The following is a 19512-nucleotide window of genomic DNA, read 5'->3' as shown; positions in this document are numbered from 1 at the left end:
CGATACAGCACAGTTTTGCCATATTTTCTGTGGCAATACTGTATGTAACACAGATATCAAGTATCAATCTTTTATTATATAAATTCAACATGAAGATTATACTTTTTGGTACTAGAATAATAAAATTATTTGATTTTTCAGTCCACTTGATGGTGCAGTTGAGTTTTTTGTTGTTTTTTTGTTTGGGAACATAATTTGAAGTTGGAAAGGGTAATAAATTGTATAAAATCTCAATAATATTGTCATCATGACAAATAACGTATCATGGGGCCTTTGGTGATAAAAACTTAGCTGTTCCCCTGGACTAACAACACTGAATAGCTTTGCCCTCCATATTACTATAGAGGAGTGAGTAATAGAAAGATTTAAAAAAGTATTTAAAAAAACAAAAAAACACTTCAGAGACAGAAAAGGAAATAGTATAAATGAGAAGGAGGGAGTAGATAGAGACTACAAAGTGAAGTTTTTCATTCAGGTGCACACATGCTGCTCGGCACACACCCATACCTGCCAGAAGTCCTGCAAAGAGGGAGGGGCAGAACGGGAAGGAGATGAGGAGGGAGTGAGATAGAAGAGGAGAGGAGGAGGCGGAACAGGGAGTTGGTGGGCGGAGAATGGGTAATCCGTAGATGGGATGATTGGAGGAGGAGAGAGAAAAAGTAGGGGTTTTGGGGAGAAGGGGAGTTGAGGATGTTGGTTATTCACGAGGAAGGGAAGAGAGAGAAAATGGAGGGATTACTCGTTACGTGAATGAGAGAGGATGGCTGATAAAAGCATGAAGGAATACTCAATAGTTAACAATAGCAACGTTAGGTCTCATCAACATACAATTTGCAGCAGCAGTAAAAGCAAGCACACATGACCGGGGTAACAGACAAAAATACAGAGGGAGAAAGGTGTAATGAAACAATTGGTTGAGCAAACACAATGTAATTTAAAAGACTTCTAAAATAATAACAAGTTGCCATGGACAGAAAAACAAAAATAAAACAAACAGGGTTGGTCCATATGACAACAGTTGTTGAACTGCCTATTGGGCACGTCTTTATTAAGTGAACATTACAGACTGAACATGGAACAAATTAGTGTCAGCAGGAGGGGGCGGGGACAGGGAAGAGTTTGAGGTATATAACACGTACACTCTTAAACACTCTTCCACTCAACTGTATGCCTGTGACAAATCTCTCAGTTGGTTGGGCTATTTTTACACAGAGGTCTTTTAAGAGAGCTCTCATGTTACTCTCACATAATGTATACCTCTCTGCCATCGCCCCTAGTCTTCACTGCAGTTTATTTGTACTATACCACACCCTCCATCGACTTCATAAATTACACACTACAGATACTGCACCAATATTGTTGTGGCCATATCATTTACTGTAGTTCTAATTCTATGCAGTGTTAAGTCTCATGTGAACTAGATTTCATGGGAGGAAACCGTAATGGTCTATTTCTCCTCCAAACTAGCTAGGGGTGTCCATTAAGCCAATGAGTTGAAGGAAAGTGTCTCTGGGCAAAAAGGGGTTGGGCAGAGCCAGGGAGGAAGGGGAGCTCTGACCATGGCAGGAAAATCTCAGAGGACAGAAAAAGCTATATACAGTATCAGAGAATAACCATGTGTTGAGAGATTTGCCTGGCAAATGGAGGAAACAAGAGGCTTTGAGATAGGGACTACATTTACATAAGAACACAAGGGCCATATATGATGAGTGTACCATTTTGATTTTAGGCCGCCAGAGAATTTCACATTTACTTTTGATTAATGTATATAGCTCAAGCTCTTTAGTTATTATGCTTTTGAAATCCGGGTGAGTCCAAGTACTGGGAGCTTTCACAAGCTAAGGCTTAGAAAAATCACTACTGAGTGTAGTAGTAAGCAAAGCAAAGTTGTGACAAAGAGTTCTGTCTTTAGCCTCACTGACTTGGTGGGGTTCATCGGACTACAATACGGAGATGAGGTACATACTGTGGTCATTTTCACAGCAGCCTAATGGCTGATGGATTTCCTAATGAGGTTAGAAACAACAGTAATCACACTGATGATTAGCTAATATTTTATGTGTAGGAATGGTTGGCTACTGGGTATGAGAGATGCACCTTGGGATCAGTGAAAGGGCAATAATAGTCACAAATCAATATCTAGGAAAGCAGTAATGACAATAATGATGTTAGATATTTAAACGGATGACCTCTATTTTCCTGACTCTGAACAGAGCAATGTTAGCATTTAGAGCACAGAGAGTAGCTCATTTAAAGTCAGTCTGGGGGCTTAGGGGGAGCTAACCTGTCCAAAGAGTACCTGCTGTTATTGTCTTTAAAAAGATCATTAGACTAGACAGACCCACTTTGTACATGCCCCTCTTAATGATTGAGTGTGGAGCTGCTCTGTTAAAGAGCCAGGCTTCCGTAAACTACGTTTAATAAACTGAATGCTTTGAGACGGAAGGCAGACAGTTCCAGGATCCCTGAATAGGTTGAAAACAACACATTTAAACCCTCATAGCTTAAACAATTTGATTGACTGCTCTATTCTCCTTTACTCTGATTGGAAAATAATATGAGTTGATGGTTGAGGAGCAGAGAGCAAAGACTTAGAAGCAGCTAAAGCAAAGACATGAGAAAAGAAAAACATAGTTTACAGGGTATGGTCTGTGAAAAACATCCTTTAACTTTCACATTTTTAACATGCACTCCAGATGTTCTGTGTCATTCAAATTTTCCTGCTATAAAACGTGTACCTGTAAATGACGTATCTCAGTGTGACACCAGCTTGTGCACACGATAAACAGAAATGCAAAAATTTCAGCTTCCATTCACATAGCTGTTTCTAACAGTATGATTGGAATTTTTGCCCCTTTTGCTGACAAACTAATAGTAAATATAAACTAAAGTAATATTGTTTTCTATTTGCTCCACTATCTCTTTCCACGTGTCATCTTTTACGATGCTGTAAGCCCCTGCCCCTGGTGAGTATTTGCTTATTTCTGTGACATTGAGTTATTCCCATAATATATATTATTGCAAGTTTGATTTATCCATTTCTTCAATGTCATTTCAGCCTGAAAGATAAATTAATGTGGCAGTTCTTTGATTTACATTGCATTTCATGGACATAATTCATAGATTGTTATTTTATAGATATTATATATGACAATTATAAGGACTGGGATTCAATAACAGACATTTAAAATACATTAAAACAGATGCACACGTATACACAAAAAAAGTATAAGTAATGCCCATTTATGAATCAGTTTGCATGGATTTACAGGTTTATTCTTTCAGCGATAGTATCTTTGACTTTATCCCTTTTCACGTTATGTTGTTGACTGTTCCCTCGCTATTGCACTGAATTAAGACCATATGTTTTAAAACCTCCCTTATAATTCCTTCTTTGTGTATGCATATTTAAAATCCAAGGCATTAACAGATACAACATATATATATATATATATATCTCAGGCATAAGAATTATCAAGTGCAGGTGTACTTTGCTTAAAATATTTTGTATGAAATTAGGATCAATATTCAAGAGTTAAGGGACAGATTTTTGAATATACTAGAGATAAGTTAATAAGAAAAAATATATACTTGCTTAATTTTATATATTGACATACTTTTACAGAATGTTGAGCTTTGACTTCGGGCTACTTTTGACTGAAAAAAAGTTCTATAAAAACCGTGGAAGAGTGAATATTAACTGCAATATTGCTTCTGCAAATACATGTTACTACTTTACAAATTGCACTTTTCAGTGCAAAAACTTATTTCTAGTAACCTCCGTTGTATTGGGGTAGTAGCAAAAGTTTTGGAGGTAGATATCTTTAAACTTCGGCACATAAAACTGAAACTAACTTTTTGGCCAGATACCATCCGTGGCTAAATGAGAAAATGGGTTTTTATTTTATTGTGGATGAATTGATTCTTTATTGACAATGGCCATTCTGGAGAATAAATCCCTCTGGACTGGGAAACGAAATAAGCTTTAATATGTTATTAGAAGAGCTTTCTGGGGGATTGCAATACCCATTGGGTTTACAGTATATTTATATAATCCAACAACAGTTACTTTAAACTCAATTTATAAACCACAATCAAATCGTTTCTAAGACCTAATCATAAATACTCCCTGCTGCTAACCTCCATGATTGTTAAGTTGCCAGACGCCCACTTCTTACCTTTCCATCATATCGCTTCACAACAAACTGATCAAGGCCTAGGTCTGAAAAAGAGACAGAGATACCAATTAGGAGACAAATATTTAAAAAAAAGGAGATGTGAGGCTGACTAGTTACACAACAAGGGCATCAGGATTTATGCCTAGCATAAAGCAACGCACATGCATTTACTTGGTGTCATTACTAAACTTATCATATACTGACATGTGCTCAAGATTAATAACAGTCATTAACAATCTATTTCCACTTTGCCAATTCTTAAAAATAAACAATCGCCATTCAGCATTGATTCTTCTGATCATCAGAATACTGATAACAACAGTGTTAACATGAACATGTACAAGGTTGTTTAAAATAAGTATTGGGCGTTTGGTTCACAATGAATAATGACTTCAATGCACACATATTGAAGTGTGCATTTGAAAATGAGTCTTCACTGTGCACTGGTCTTTTGTCCCGTCAAGCTTACTGTTATTTCTTTTTATGCCTCAATATGATTCTGGTCCCAGCAAGAATGAAATAAATTGTGATTTTTCCCACTTTCTACTAGACTTAATTAAATATACTTCAAACATAAGTTATGAATATTGAGCAAAAAAGACAATCCTTCATCCAAACTGTAAAGTAATTAAACAAACTTGTTGGGGTAATTATTTTCTAAACTCTTGTGTGAGGCAGCAGTTATAATCTGCCCAATGAAGCAGGCAGAGTTCATATATTATCTGTAATGTTTGATGAGACGCACGGGCTCTTGATATCACACCAATGTCTAGTAGCACACTGACTTGCAGAAAGTCTGTTCAAATCCGATTAACTTTGAGGGCGATTATTAGAGTATAATCTCATTCATCTGAATTTGGCTTCATCTGCATTAGAGAATACCTTGAAATAGCCACCATCTTCTTCTGCTGAGTCAGTAATCCTTTTTCCTTCAGGTGAGTAACCATGATAAACAACATTCCCAATTCAGGGACCAAATACAGGATACAGCCTTTGAACTTGGATGGAGTTCAATTGTTCTATCCATCTATGTATCGTTATACCATGGTCTGTCATAAGTCTGGACATTTCCAGACCGTGTCCAAACGGAAAATTCACATTTTTAATAGGTCTATGTGTTATTTATCATCTATGAGCCAGAAAATCTGCAGAGCATTAAAACAAGAAAAGCAGACTAATCAGCAACTGAGACTTTATCATAATTGTTTTTAATTGAGCGGGGTTGGTTAACAGTTGAGCAGCAGTTGGTTAACCTCACGTGGGTTGGGGGCTTTGAAAAGAGACTGAAATGGCTGCCTATGAAGTAAACAGCAGCTTCTCTTGGCTTGTGTATCTGCTTTGCTGAGCCTTCTCTTATTCAACAGAGACTGGCTCATTTTTTACTTAAAGTCCAGTTTGGAAAGGCTAAAAGCAGGATAAAGAAAGGAGGAGATAGGGAGTCATAAAGTGGGAGGTGCTGGGTCTATAAATAAAAGGCCAAAGGGGGTCAAGCTAGGCCAAGTCTTGAGCATGGTTAACAGATGAAAGTGATGAGGTGAGCGGGAGAGGTACAGCAGACGTGACAGGCCCAGCTAAGTCCTTCTTAAGCGTTAACTGCAGGCTTGCCTCTTTACTGAGGATGAAGCACAGGACGCAATGGTCAACACACACTGTACAATCAAGACTGTGATAGAGGCTAATATACTCCCAAACAAGAAAATGTCACAAAAATCTAAAATAATTTTAGTCTTGAATAACCGGATAATGACAGATAAAGACAGGAGTGGAGCCAGAACATGTCTATGCCAAGTTAGGATCCCTGCCTTCCCAACCCTCCCATGGCTGAAGATCAAATATCTCTCACTCGCTCCGTGTGTGACGCCTGAGATCTGCTCTGGCTTAAACCTGTTAATTGAAACACCAACTGCTGTGTTGCGTGTCGCTCAACTCAGCGTGATCGCACACCCATCGCCGCCTCCCTTCATACTTGTGAACACAGTCAGTGGGATTGTTATGCCATGGACTGTCATAAGTCCGGAACTGCCAAGCATGAGCCAAGTGTCCCTGTATCAGCAAGGTTGCCAGAGTATATTTGGGTTGAAAATCTTGGATGAAAGGCAGAATCAGTCTAAACTAGTACTTGCGTCTACAGAACTACGGACTCAAGGAATAAAGAAAAATCATAGAAAATAACTGGAGCATTCCCCTAAGTGTAAAGAAGTCCCTAATGAAGACTAAGCACTGGTGGTGGGAGGAGAAAGAGGAGACTCACTCTCAGGCTGCTTCTCATTAGGTGTGATGGAGCGTATGAAGTCCTGGGGCGTCATGTAAACCTCAGCATCTCCATGCTCCCCGATGACCTTCAGCGTGGCAAAGTAGCGGAAAATCTTGTCTGGAGTTGAGTAGGCTCTTATCCTGTTCTCATACTCCATCACCTGCCAACCAGACAGGAACCACAATGAAACAAAATGATTTCACACATTACTTACAAGCAACACTCTAAAACACCTAAACATCACCCAAATCAAAGAAGAAGTACTTTTCCTGTGTGTAGGAAGGTAAATGATCTGAAGTAGATCTAAGAGACTGCGTAGAGGGTGATGAAGTGACTAGATTTAAGAAGCAGGTGGTAGCAGGAAGACAAGTCGACAGTGCTGATTGGAAGTATATTAGCCTCCTGACTCAACTACCACATAATCAAAACAGGACATAGTGTTTCCAGTATCAGTCATTTGCTTTGTAGCAGAAAGCTTCAAACAGATGCAGCATAACTGGGAAATTGACAGAGCTGTGTCTGTTTGGGAGCTGTCCTCAGCCACACAGCTATTATATCATGTGTCACTCAATGATTGTGTACACTACACAAACTCCCTGAGGTAAAATATGTTATTGACTTGGATTTTGATAACAGAAAGATGCACAGAAACTAGGTTCTCTTCTTGAGTCTGCAAGCTGGGATTGCGTGCTTCTGTGTTGGTTTCCCCTCTTTAGCACAACTTATTGGTCTATAGGGAAATCACCAGGAGCGTGTCCCCCAGAAGAGGCAACCATCAGCGTATGGATGAGAGCTTTTAAGACGGCTGCGTGGAAATGCCGGAGAGCCAGGCTGATGGAAAGCCTGGTATGTGCTGTCATCTCTCTCTGGATCTCATCTCCTCAGATTTACAGGCTACTGATCGCAGCATCACCCACACTGATGGAGACTCTAGCCCAATCTTCTGAGCTCTACTTCCATTGCAAAAAAAATTGCACATATACAACCAGAGGGGTGAAATTCAAGTCAAACCAGTTATTTATTAATTTGTTCCACAAGTTTTCAAAGATTGTTGAGAGTGATATGAAAAGTGTGGCAAATCACTTCAAACGTGAGAAGGTGAAAGCACTGTATTTTAAAACAGTGTGGAAATTCCCTCTTGCTGCTTAGTTTTGCATTTGAGTTATCATTCAGACAGTTCCCATCACCTTTGAAAAAAATAAATACTACATCATGGAAACTCAAAACAAATAAAGAAAAAAGTATTTTCCACCACACACTGTAAAACTCCCATCTACATTTCATTCTGAAGCACATGCTAGGACATTTGCACACATAATTTACTTCAGACAGCATGCTTTATCAAACCTAGACTGACATAGTGAGTGAGCCACAAGCTATAATTACCAACTCACTAGTGAATCCTTTGGTGATGTGATTCTATAAATCGGTTTGCCCACTAGACATTTATATGCTTTCAGCAGACTGAGGCTGCTGCTGAGGCAAGAGGGATTGCACATTTTTTACATCTACATGTATAAGTCAGTTGTACTATTGCATCACATTTACTTTGAGAAAATTGCATCGAACATTCGAAAGACTTCCGCTTTCCTTCTCCCTGGTCCTCAAACAATAATTTGCGGAACTACAAACCATGTTTATTTGGCATTGTATCAAAGACCCTTTATTCTTCTTCTACTTGTCTGGATTTGTCATCGTCCGCCTAATTAACAGCAACGAAATGTTTACGGGTGGCACATTTCTATTGTTTATGACAGCAGCCATGCATGCTGATTACCTTTGTATGTCTCCGTAAAGTATTCTGTCAAAAATATACTGGCGTTTGCATATTGGACATTGATTGGGAGGGCTTTCAAAACACCATTCTAGATGTGAATTAAATACTGGACTTACTCAACGGCTGAATATTTATTGATTACCTTGCGGTCACGGAATCCAGAGCGTGGCTTCTTTTTTTTTTCCTCACCACCTTCATTTGCTTCTTCGTCTCCACTGCTGGCCTCCACCGATTTCTCTGACTCGGCCTCAGATTCTGCATTCCTCACGAAATCCACCCCCTCTCCACCTGGCTGCTCAGAGTGTCGGACGGAAGGCCCAGCCTCTGCATATGCTCTAGTTTTCAACAAAGAAACATCACCTTAGAGACATTTCTATGCCAATTATTGAAGGCATTTCTCTTTGTGTTTTGCTCTGGTACCAAGTAGAATAGGGGAAGTGTGTAGCTGACGATGCTTTGCAGGTAAGTATGTACTTTAGCTTTGGTGCTAAAAGGTTAAACCAGAGAACGGGAAGAAGAGAGAGTGTACTGCACTGTGTTTTGCTTACAGGAGGAGATTTATCAAGGCAAACTCCCACTTGACCATTTTTCTAAATAAACAAAAAATTTGAATAATGATAATAAATAGCTGGGTGTGTCTAGGGTAGGCTGAATAATTCAGTTTAACGAGCCATAAGGAGAATGAAGCCTAGGGTGAAGGCCTGGAATAGTCTGGTCCCATCAGTCTCAAATACCCTGAGGTACCATCCATCACTCTGCCTCCTGCAGCACGGACATTTTGTCCCCATCGAGCTCTCACGTCAACACCTTCTCCGCCAATTGGCGTAAACTAAACACCAGTCTCCTTAGTAATGGTTTGCCATAGAATAGTTGCGACACGCTGGCTTGGCATGTGCAACAGAAATGCAGGCAAGCAACTTCATGGGGTGGTTTTCCAAACAGTTGTGTAATGTTGGGGAATTGGATTTGGCATGTGCTATAAAGCCAAAAAACTGCCCTGCAAGCAAATCCTAGTTTACTCAACATAGATCAAGGACAGTTCATTTAATATCAGATAGACCACGGCAGATAGAGAAGCTTGCAAGTCATGGTGTGAAGAGAACCAACTGACTTGAGAAAGAGAAAAGACCATGCACTCCGAAGTAGGGGTGGGAAAAATAATCCATTCTTAATGCATCGCGATTCTCTCTAGAATGATTCAATAATAATACGTTAATATTCAATTGCTAAAAACAAAATATAGTTACTCCAGACATGTACAAATCAGAAAACAGAGTGACTGAAAGAGAATGGGATAATGGACAACAACTTAGAGTTTTAGCAAGAGTGCAGAAAAAAGAAAAATGGACAAAAGGAGAGAAAAATATAAGTTTTGTATACACATGATCTAATAAGACTTACAGAAAATAATTAGGTAAAACACGTATAGGCTGTTCATCTACTTTATCACATTACATCTGAGCACTTCCTGTTTCACGTTCTAAAAAGCCACTTCTCCACCTTTAAACATGACTGAGCCTCTGACATGAAAGACTATTGTGAGAGAAGGTTACTTTCACAAGCATGTTTAAGGCTTAAGCATGGAATAACTAAAATAAAAACCTCAGCAGACCAAACATTTCATTAAAACTTGCGTGTGACAAATATAGGTCAAAATCTAACAAAATCAGATTTAAATGTATAGTTTTTTAAATCACGCATGGAAATGTACATTTAAAAAGTGTTGCATTGAGCTGCATCGATAGTCAGTTTAGAAATATTGGCATCTGAATTGGAATCAAACGGTGAGGTGCCCAGAGATTCCCGCCCCTACTCTCAAGTGTGGTGTGCAATGGGAATATCTTTGACGTGGTAGTAAAACCAGAAAAATGCAGCTCAAAAGAAACCAGAAAACAGTCCTATGACATTGTTGCAAGCAACACCGGAGATGATGAAAGCCAGCGGCGCTCAAAAACAAAATCTTGCACTATATTTGGGGATCGTTAACAAGTTTGTGTAATACTTTGACAAGCCAAAATCTTTACACTAACGTTTTTGGCAGTCTTTGGTTATTTTAAGATGTATAAAGTAATTATTTGTGTGTTTCTTTGTTTGCCTCAAATTGACACTTGAGGGGAAAATAAAGCCTTTTTTAAATGAATTAGAAGGCCATTATTATTTTCTTGTATTACTGGGCCCAGACTCACCTGTTCCAGAGCAGCCCAGCACTAGCAGAGACACCAGTCACCCCAGCCAGGGCTGCCAGCATCAGCCTCCTCCGGCCAGACCCTCGCACTGCTCCACTGTGGTAGCGCCGGGACAACTGCACTAGTCCCACTGAAACAGCGGACAGCGCCCGCAAGCTTAACATCCTGCAAAGAGAGAAGAATAAGGCGCGGTGAAACAGCTGACACTCTTAACACGACCAACACAGGACTGTACTGTTCAAGAATTACAGGATGTTCTACAATTTAGTTTTACAGCATTTTGTACAGCATGTGACAACAAAAAACAGGTAGTAGATGGTATAGATCTGCTTCTGGTATTGCAAATACTGAAAAACTGAGGGGGACAAAACTGTTTCAAACTACTTAACGTAAATATCATCTGAAAATCCCCAAAAAGCGTGCACACAGCAACAAGTGTGCTGATCACATTCCTTCTCAAGTCATAAGCTATGGAAGTCTTAGGTAAGGATTTAGAGAACTGAAAAAACTTTTCACTCATCTCCAAAGAGTCAAAGCTTAGAACAATAGCAGTGCACTCTTGGGATTTGTCTTCATACTGCACTGCAGGCAAAACTGTACATCCAACAGTCAATGCATAAATGTCCTGGAATCCTCACACACCTCTGATTATTAAAACAACACAAAGCAAGGATAAAATTGCCACTAGTGAGGCTAAGCTCCAGAACTTCATTTTCAACCAGACTGTTGCTTCATTCGTCTGTGTCGTGGAAAGATGATTAGCAATTAAGCAAGAGGCTACTGGTGTGTATCTGAGCTCCCGCGTGTGCACAAACGGATTGGGCAGAGGAGTTCATCCCACTGAGGCCTGAAGCTGCCACCTGTCGATATCCTATTTACATTTCAGACACCGACTGTCACTGATTCAGCATAAAGACAGAAAAATAAATGGCATATGCTAATTGGAGTGTTTGGCAGGCCATGGCAATTGGGACTGAAGTTAACAGCAAGCATGCATGCACACCATCTCCATGGGGATCATTGATCATTTTTTAAAATGCTGACAACATGAGAATTTCTCCCATTTCAGATCAGCTTAAAAAAAAAAAAGGTTTTATGTTCTGAACTGAAATTAAGTAATGTTCAAAATGAGAGTTACCCATGATCTGTGCAATCCCCAGTTGGCCAACTTGGAGCTTGTACAGAGATTTTTATTTATTTATTTTTATTTTATTTTATTTTAATTTACAGCCGAGGCACACCAATGCTCAATGATTTCTTCTCATCAGCCTGTCCGAACCTTTTGGTCAGGATGGCGACATTGGGATAGTTAAAGCTATCTTGAATAAAAAGCAGTGAGCTAAACTACAGCAACAACTAACTAACTAACTAACTAACTAACTAACTAAGACCAAGAAACTGGATCACATCACTCCAGTTCGGAAGTCTTTACAATGGCTTCCTGTACCTAAAATAATTGATTTCAAAGTACTTTAGCTAGTTTATAAATCACTAAACGGTTTAGGTCAAAAATCTGGATCTGCTACTACACTATGAACCACCCAGACCTCTCAGGTGGTCTGGGACAGGTCTACTTTCTGTCCCAGAGTCAGAACTAAACAGGGTGAAGCAGCTTTCAGTTTCTATGCTCCTCATATCTGGAACATACTCCCAGAAAGCTGCAGGTCCGCTGCTACTCTCGGTTCTTTTAAATCAAGGTTGAAGACCTTTCTTTTTGATGCTGCCTTTCTTTAAATGTCTTATGCTGCACTGTAACTTTTATTCTTGTGCTTTATGTGTTAATTAATTAATCTTAATCTTAATGTTTCTATTTTGTTTTAAACTGTCTATTCATGTGTTTTACCGGTTTTTAATGCTTATGATTTTTAACTGTTTGTACCTGTGTTTTCGCGGCTTAACTGTTTTTGTGTAAAGCACTTTGAATTGCCCTGTTGCTGAAATGTGCTATACATATAAAGCTGCCTTGCCTTGCCTCGCCTTACAACTCCCGTATCTGTACTATCCAGCACTGAGTACTTAAGAGGTATTAAAATATGGTATCTTTGCTGGAGACATGTCTTCTGAATCTCTATCTCAAAAACATAAGCCTACAAATAAACACATGCAATGGACAAGTTCATGTTATTTCAACAACAAAAAGAAAACCATAACAAGGCAAAGATGTAAGGAGCTCTTGACCATCCACTGAGGGTTTAGGAAGGTGAATGGTGCATCACACAGCACATTTAATTTTGTAACAGCTGGGCAATGGAAAGAAAAATTATTAATGGTGACCTTATTTTAAATTGTAATTTCCCCATTGGGGATCAATAAAGAGTATAAATTAAATGAAATTTTAAGGGTCAATGATTGTCATAATTTTGTTAATTAAATTAAGCTTTTTCAGGCTGCTTCTGAGTGACATGCCCGTTGCCCCTGACAACAGTATCCACTTATCAAGTCACTTGCTTCAACTATTAATTGCATTTGTTCTACATCTATAAAGACAAAGAGACAACAGTAGAAGTATAAAGGTTTGCCGAATTTAGAATATAATCCAACAGTTTATATAATTACCTTTAGCTGTCAAGGTAACTTTTGCAATCTTGATGTTTTAGGTTTTTAGTCATTGTTATCAATATAAATTATATTGTGTTCACACACACACACACACACACACAATCTCACACACACACACACACACACACACACACACGTTCAGCATACGGATGTCTCGATTGTATCTGTTCACAGTGAGCAAAGTGTTAAAATATATTAATGTTCCTTATTTTAAAACAATTCCGTTCAGTCAGAGTGCCAAAGCACAATCCAGAATCACCTTCAGCCCTTCAATCCAGTGACAAGGTGCACTGGGACCTGGTAAATCAAAATCACTCTTGGTCAGCAATATTCTTCGCCACCTGGAAGTGATATGTTGAGATGCCCACAAGAGAAACATAAAGATTTATGTTTTGTAAACACTACTCGGTACTTTGATGAGCGTGTCCTATAAAAACAAAAGGGAGTGGGCGGTGTCACCTCAACAGCCTAGGGCACTAAAAATGATGAGCTATGCCCTCTGATAAAACTAGGGATGCACTCCACTCAAACAATAGTAAACTTTACAGTTCCTCTGTTACTTGGGGATGTTTTCTGCCTCTGAGCAGTATCAACAGTGAGAGGGGATTGTGGTCAGGAGAAGGCCTACCAGAAGCACAGAGGAAGAAGGCATTTCTACCTTCTAACCTAGTCATATGGAAACTTTCGGATTGCGTAAATATTTACCCAGGTCTGTGACTTGTTCATGACAAATGACAACTTATTCATTAGAATGAAACGGGCAATAACACTGCCAGTTTGACAGTGTGGTGACTCGCAAGTTAGTTAGCCATTTCTAACTGCCCAACTGGAATATCAAGTGTATAAACATATGTGTTAAGGGTACTGCAGGTGACTGATCAACAATGGTACATTGGTAAAGGTGGCACAAACTGGTAATCCAACATGATTATTGAGCACAGCATCTTAAACAGAACTGGCAACTTGGTTTGGTCTGTTCCCAAAAACTAGGGTACAGAGAATGGTCCTCCTGCAAGGATAATAACCTCCCCAAGTAAAGTTAGCAAAAGTTTACCTTCAGCAGATGCTACCAAAACACTAGCACGTTTGAGAATCGTCACACGTTTTTCCTCACAATTGCTACATAGCAAGCTAGCTAACCGTTTAACGTTAACAAAGATCTAACGTTACTCAGATTAGCACCCAGGACACAATCATCGCTTTTTTCATGTGCTGATATGATTAACGTTGTATGGACCCAAGTCGGGGTCACAACATCAACATGTCACACGGTACACTGTCGTCAATCGTTTGCGAATTAACCTAGCTAGCAAGGTAACATTACTGTGGCAAATACACAGGGCTCAAAACATAATGTTTATATTAATTTAGGAGTTATAGTTATGTGTCCGAGCGAAAACCTGACCCCCAAAGTTGTTTCCATGATCGACAAGGACCCAAATGTTTTGTTTTTAGCCGCAAGACCTCGTTGCATGCAGTAACATAACGTTAGCGCGTGGCTAGCTGTCTGTTAACTTGTACTTGTGAACGCCAGTCCTAATTTTGTATCACTTGGTACTGTTAATGTTACATGCTTGTCAATGTAACGTAACGTTAGTCCAAATTATGTCTATGGGAAGAAAACGCTAGGTAGCCAGCAAGCTAACACTTAACATTAGCATACATGTCTACTATTAGTTAGCTAACGAGGTGCTATTTCAACGGTTCCACACAGCTTCTAAGAAAGCTGTCTTGGCATAGAAGCGACACGGTTACTCACGTTAGGGACAACACAAACACCAGTCAGTCCAAAATAAGGATGTCTTCGTCTTTTCAGAGTAACGTTACGTCTTTCCTACTTGTGTCTGCAGAGATGGTGCGCAGCGCAAACAGCAGTTCCGTGTTCACCAACAGTGGTGCAGCCAGCGGGGGTGGGGCAATCCGCACCCCGCCCCATGTTTAGTAGGGCTCCGTCCCACCACTGCTGGGGATGCATTTATTGTCTGAGTATTGTAGCTTCAACGAATTTTATGTAATTTCATCAATTAGCTGCGGTATGAAATGCTCCTTTTCAGCTCACCATATGATAATGACATTCAATATGTTTGCAAAATACTGGCAAAGCAGCTACCAATAGGAACGTTGAAAAAATTACCTTTGTTCCCTGAAATCACGTTTATCTATATCAATCCAATCCAGTAGGCCTATTACTGATTGAAACTGATGTCAAAATGACAAATGTTAACACACAAACTGCAAGAAGATAGTGAAAGGGCCTAAATGCGAAGCTTTTTCTATAGTATAGTAGCCTAGTAGTACAATCGTAGCCTAGGCTAGACTAGCCTAATTTTTCCAGATCATATCCTTTATGTGAAATAGGATACCTAGCTACAATTGGAAATTGAGGTTAGGCTGTAGCACAGATTCACATATTAAATATTTAGCATCTCAATGTGGTTTGAATGAATACACTTTTATTTGGTTGAGTTTTTAAATATACACATTGACTCCTCTGGTACTTCTATTTCATTACTATTCTCAGAAGTGAATTGGGAGATGGAGAGTCTCAGCTGTCAGTCATGCATGCCTTGACAGAGCTCCAGTATAACAATGTATCAAAACTATAATGACTTGCCTCTTCACAGTGTACCAGTTCTAATTGTTGCCTTGAAAACTGGCTGGATTGAATGCATAATGTGAAAGGAAAAGCTGGGGATCCACTGAGTCGACTGTCAGACCGCAGGTTGCCTTGGCCCAATGAAAGTTCAGGTCAAATTTCTGCTTGAAGTGACCTTACATCAATATTAATGAGGTTATAAATAAAGTAAAGATGACATACAATGCTACACGGAAGTGAATGTTAGATTGAGTCAACTCTAGACATCAACAGGCCAACCATATAATCATTTTCCCGCTTATATGAACTGTTCATATTCCTAAACTTAAAAGCAGTTAAACAGAACTGCTCCTTGTAAAAGGCAACACCTCTCTTAGTGCTACTGACTAGACAGACATTTTGGAATGCTCAGTTGCCACTGTGAAGTAGGATTCTCATTGGATAAACCAGCCTAATTATATTTAGCCCTTAGCTCTTGGCTGAGTGGAATGACTGGGCACACCTGCACACACAAATCCATCTCTGTTAACACATTCATGTAATCAGACCAGTTTTAAAGGCACAGCCATTTACCTTCTTTGTTCAGTGAGTCTGGCACTCCCCTTTTAGCATGCGGTTTATAACAACATATTTATTAAAATCATTTAGTCATTCCACTTTGATAGATGACCTTATCTTAAGCTACAGAATGTAAATACACCAATCCTGCATTTCTCTGCTGTATCAGTTAATCACATTTTCGTGAAACTTTGTTGTGTGCAATGCATAATGCCAGGAAGGTTAATGGCTTTGGATTGATTCAAGTTATAAAATAATGAAAACAGAGCCAAAAGTGTCTCCTTATAAGGATTCATGATCTCTCAGGATAAATGGAACATTGTCCCTAAAAGGGGGACCATCTGCGGTTTTCTGTGACTGTTTGCTGTGAGCTTGTGTGCTATTTTTATAGTTACTGTTATAAAGTTTAAGTGAAGTAGTCATTGTCTTGATAGAAAGACACTGATATAAATGACATACACTGCGACTAATATTTCCAGTTTCCTTCTCCATTAAAAAATAGGATCTATACTAATGTCTTTGTCTTTTCCCCCCATCTTTAATTAAAGTGATTTTCAATTCCTCCTTGTCCTTCCTCTCTTTCTATCTCTCTCTCTTCGTCCTTTTTTAATAATGCCGGCTACTTCACTGTGCCTGCAGCCCTGCAGCTAGGGTTCATTAATGCGTGCAATTTATCACGAGACTGGTACACACAATGTAATTGTTAACTATTGAAGTTTCATATTGAATTTGAACAGCTTCAAACAACAGTAATAATCTCAATATGGTAAGTGTCCACAATAACAGTGCATGTACCGCTAATTCAAAGCCATTCATCTAGTTCACAAACATTATGTCAGTCTTTTATTTTTCTCATATGCACAACACAAGGCAAATCAACTCTTAAAATTGTCCACAAGAGATGTCGGTTTAGCTATTGGAACTTATCCCAATCCCAAAGGCCAGCCCTTTCTAGGTGAACAACAAAAATACACACTATGTACATGACACATTTAAATGTTATGTAACATGCATAGACAGATAATAATTCTGAACAAATTGGAAAGGAATAGCTGCTAAATAGCTCATGACCAAAGTGTTTTTAGACTTGTCAACATGACCAGGGTGTCTGGTCATGGATAGGGTTCAGTGTCCTGGCCTATTAGAATTTAGGGATCAGCGTACTGCTGTGTAAATCTTAAAAGAAATGACACGTCGTTGGCTTACTCAAGTTTTCCCTCTCTGAGTCCAGTTTGTCTGACTTAATTTGGGTTGAAGGTAATGCATATTAGGGGACTGTCTACCTAGCAACCTTCATGTTGCATTGCAACAGTAATCTAAACATTAGCACTACATACACCCTGCTATTGTGGCAGTGCAAAGGTGGAGCAAGAGATAAGACAAGCTTGCAAAAGAGCTTTCTCTGCTCAACTGTTTTTAGAGCATAGTGACAGCGTTGCTACCATTGTGACTTGTTTGGAATAAAAGGTGTCTCACTCTTGAGTGTTACATTACTAAGAACACACTTGTAAATCCATAGGGGAGTGCTGGCTTTCTGTGTTTACGTGCACCCTGAACAAGTCCCAGCTGAGCTTCTATGTATGTTGAAAACCATGGTGAAACTTGATCCACAAGCTGTACCTCTGTATAATGGCTCAGGTAAAGACCTGCAGACAAAAGCAGGCTCTAGTATCAGCAGTTAAATTGCTGCACGGTGTCTGTGAGCCGTCCTAAGAGTAAACAAGAAAATAAAAGGCAGCATACGCTGCCTAATAAGGTCTGTTATTACTGTAGTGTGAGCTTGGTGGTGTGATGAAATAGAAGTTAAAAACCTTTATTGCTCGCTTTGGGCATTAAATCCATGAGAGGGACTACTCTATGCTGCTGGGTGACTTTTTCAGTCATATACACATACTGTACCATACACACCTCTTACTGTTCTCAATTCATCCATATCTGACCTTGAGATATGGGTGCAGTAAACTTTTTGAAGAGTTGCCTTTATAAACATTTTGTTAAGTTTTTACAGTTGGTGGGCAACTGTGAAAAAATATTCATGCAAACAGAAATTATATTTGAGTTACATAAATGTAGATTCATTTGAATTGTCATGCTCGTATTGAATCCTGTTTTCTTTGATTCAGGACACTAATGCCTTTGAAACTCGAATTTATGGAGCACAAGCTTCATTTGTTTACAGTGCTAACACACCGTGTGCACATGCATACTGTCATAGTACACTTACAGCAGTACTGTAAGGATATCTGGTAGTATTTGGCACCACACAAAGATACATTTTGTGAATCGATGCAACCTCGAGGCCTTGAGCAGGTCCTTGTCCATCGCTGATAATTTGCATTTAAATTGCATCACCCACACAGGCTGATGCACTGCACCTGAATAAGTACAGAAAGAACTGGGATGAGTTATGTAAGAATTACACACTAGTACACTTCACAAACAAACAAAACAGAAGACAATCACTACCAACAACAAAACCACCAAATCTCTATGTATTTTTTATTTTTTAAATCTTCTTTCTTTTGTGTATCTTATTCTCTAAGTTTGAACTATCAAACAAATTACTACAGTGAAGGTTACTCTGTGTATGTCTTTATATATATCAACAATTAAAGAGTCACTGTATATTATCTGGCTTCTCCCTTGACCAATACAGGTGTGGCAGGTGGCATTATATGACAGACTTTGGTCAAAGATTACGGAGAATATGTTACATTTCACTGAGGGGAGTGTCCCTGACATTCATTGACCTAATAGACCTTTTGCCACTCCTTTTACCTGCAGTGGTTGAGTGTGTCTGGAGTCAATGCCTCACCTGACTGCTTCCCCTCATTTTCTGCCATTTGGGGACAGAAGCCCTGAAATGCTTTAAAATAGTTTGTAAATCAGGAAGTAGCCCATGCTGTTCAAAAGCCAGTGAAGATCAGTATAATTAGATTTGATCCTGTACACTTTTGGGACGTAGTCACAAGAGTGACTGAAGGACTAGCTAATATTAGACACAGTTATAGAGGAATAGATATAGGAATAGATGGTTGGGCCAGTGGCAGCAAATCTGCCAAGATGTAGCCTAACACAAAGACAGTCAGACAGCTTATATTGGGTCTGTCTCTCCCAAGATAGCTGGAAGACTTTGAGCCACCTCTGGAAGTGCTGAGTTTGGTTATAGCAATGGATGAGCAAGATATTCAGCTTCAGAGAGATGGAAACCATCCCTTAACTGTACGCTTGCACCCATGATAACTCATTTTAATAAAGCAATAATAATTAAATAAAAATAACTTTGACTGCAGTTCTAATGCTAAGGAATCTAGGCCTGTATACTTTCTTTCAGATAGAAATCCCTGTAAAATCCAGTAGGGACTTTTTAAATAAAAAAACGTAACTTGATACTGAGTTTTTCG

At 39.2% G+C, this 19512-nt stretch overlaps 1 protein-coding gene across 4 annotated transcripts in view; it reads right to left on the bottom strand.

Annotated features, from left to right (window-relative positions):
* Positions 1 to 14956, bottom strand: part of micu1 (mitochondrial calcium uptake 1) — a 30968-nt gene extending 16012 nt beyond the window's left edge. For 2 of the 4 annotated variants that reach the window (XM_034897499.1, XM_034897500.1), the window contains exons 1-6: positions 14714 to 14956; positions 10396 to 10560; positions 8352 to 8544; positions 6430 to 6592; positions 4179 to 4222; positions 508 to 519 (exon numbers count right to left, since the gene is read on the bottom strand). In XM_034897499.1, the coding sequence (XP_034753390.1) occupies positions 508 to 519; positions 4179 to 4222; positions 6430 to 6592; positions 8352 to 8544; positions 10396 to 10559 (576 nt within the window). In that variant the 5' untranslated portion in view covers position 10560; positions 14714 to 14956. The remainder of the gene's footprint in view (positions 1 to 507; positions 520 to 4178; positions 4223 to 6429; positions 6593 to 8351; positions 8545 to 10395; positions 10561 to 14713) is intronic. The other 2 variants (XM_034897501.1, XM_034897502.1) reach the window with 1 other exon arrangement.
* Positions 14957 to 19512: the final 4556 nt, after the last annotated feature.

Source organism: Etheostoma cragini, chromosome 17 (assembly GCF_013103735.1).
Source record: "Etheostoma cragini isolate CJK2018 chromosome 17, CSU_Ecrag_1.0, whole genome shotgun sequence".
Taxonomy (NCBI): domain Eukaryota; kingdom Metazoa; phylum Chordata; class Actinopteri; order Perciformes; family Percidae; genus Etheostoma; species Etheostoma cragini.
Note: the sequence above shows the minus strand (reverse complement) of the source record. Positions and strands in the feature narration are given on the sequence as shown.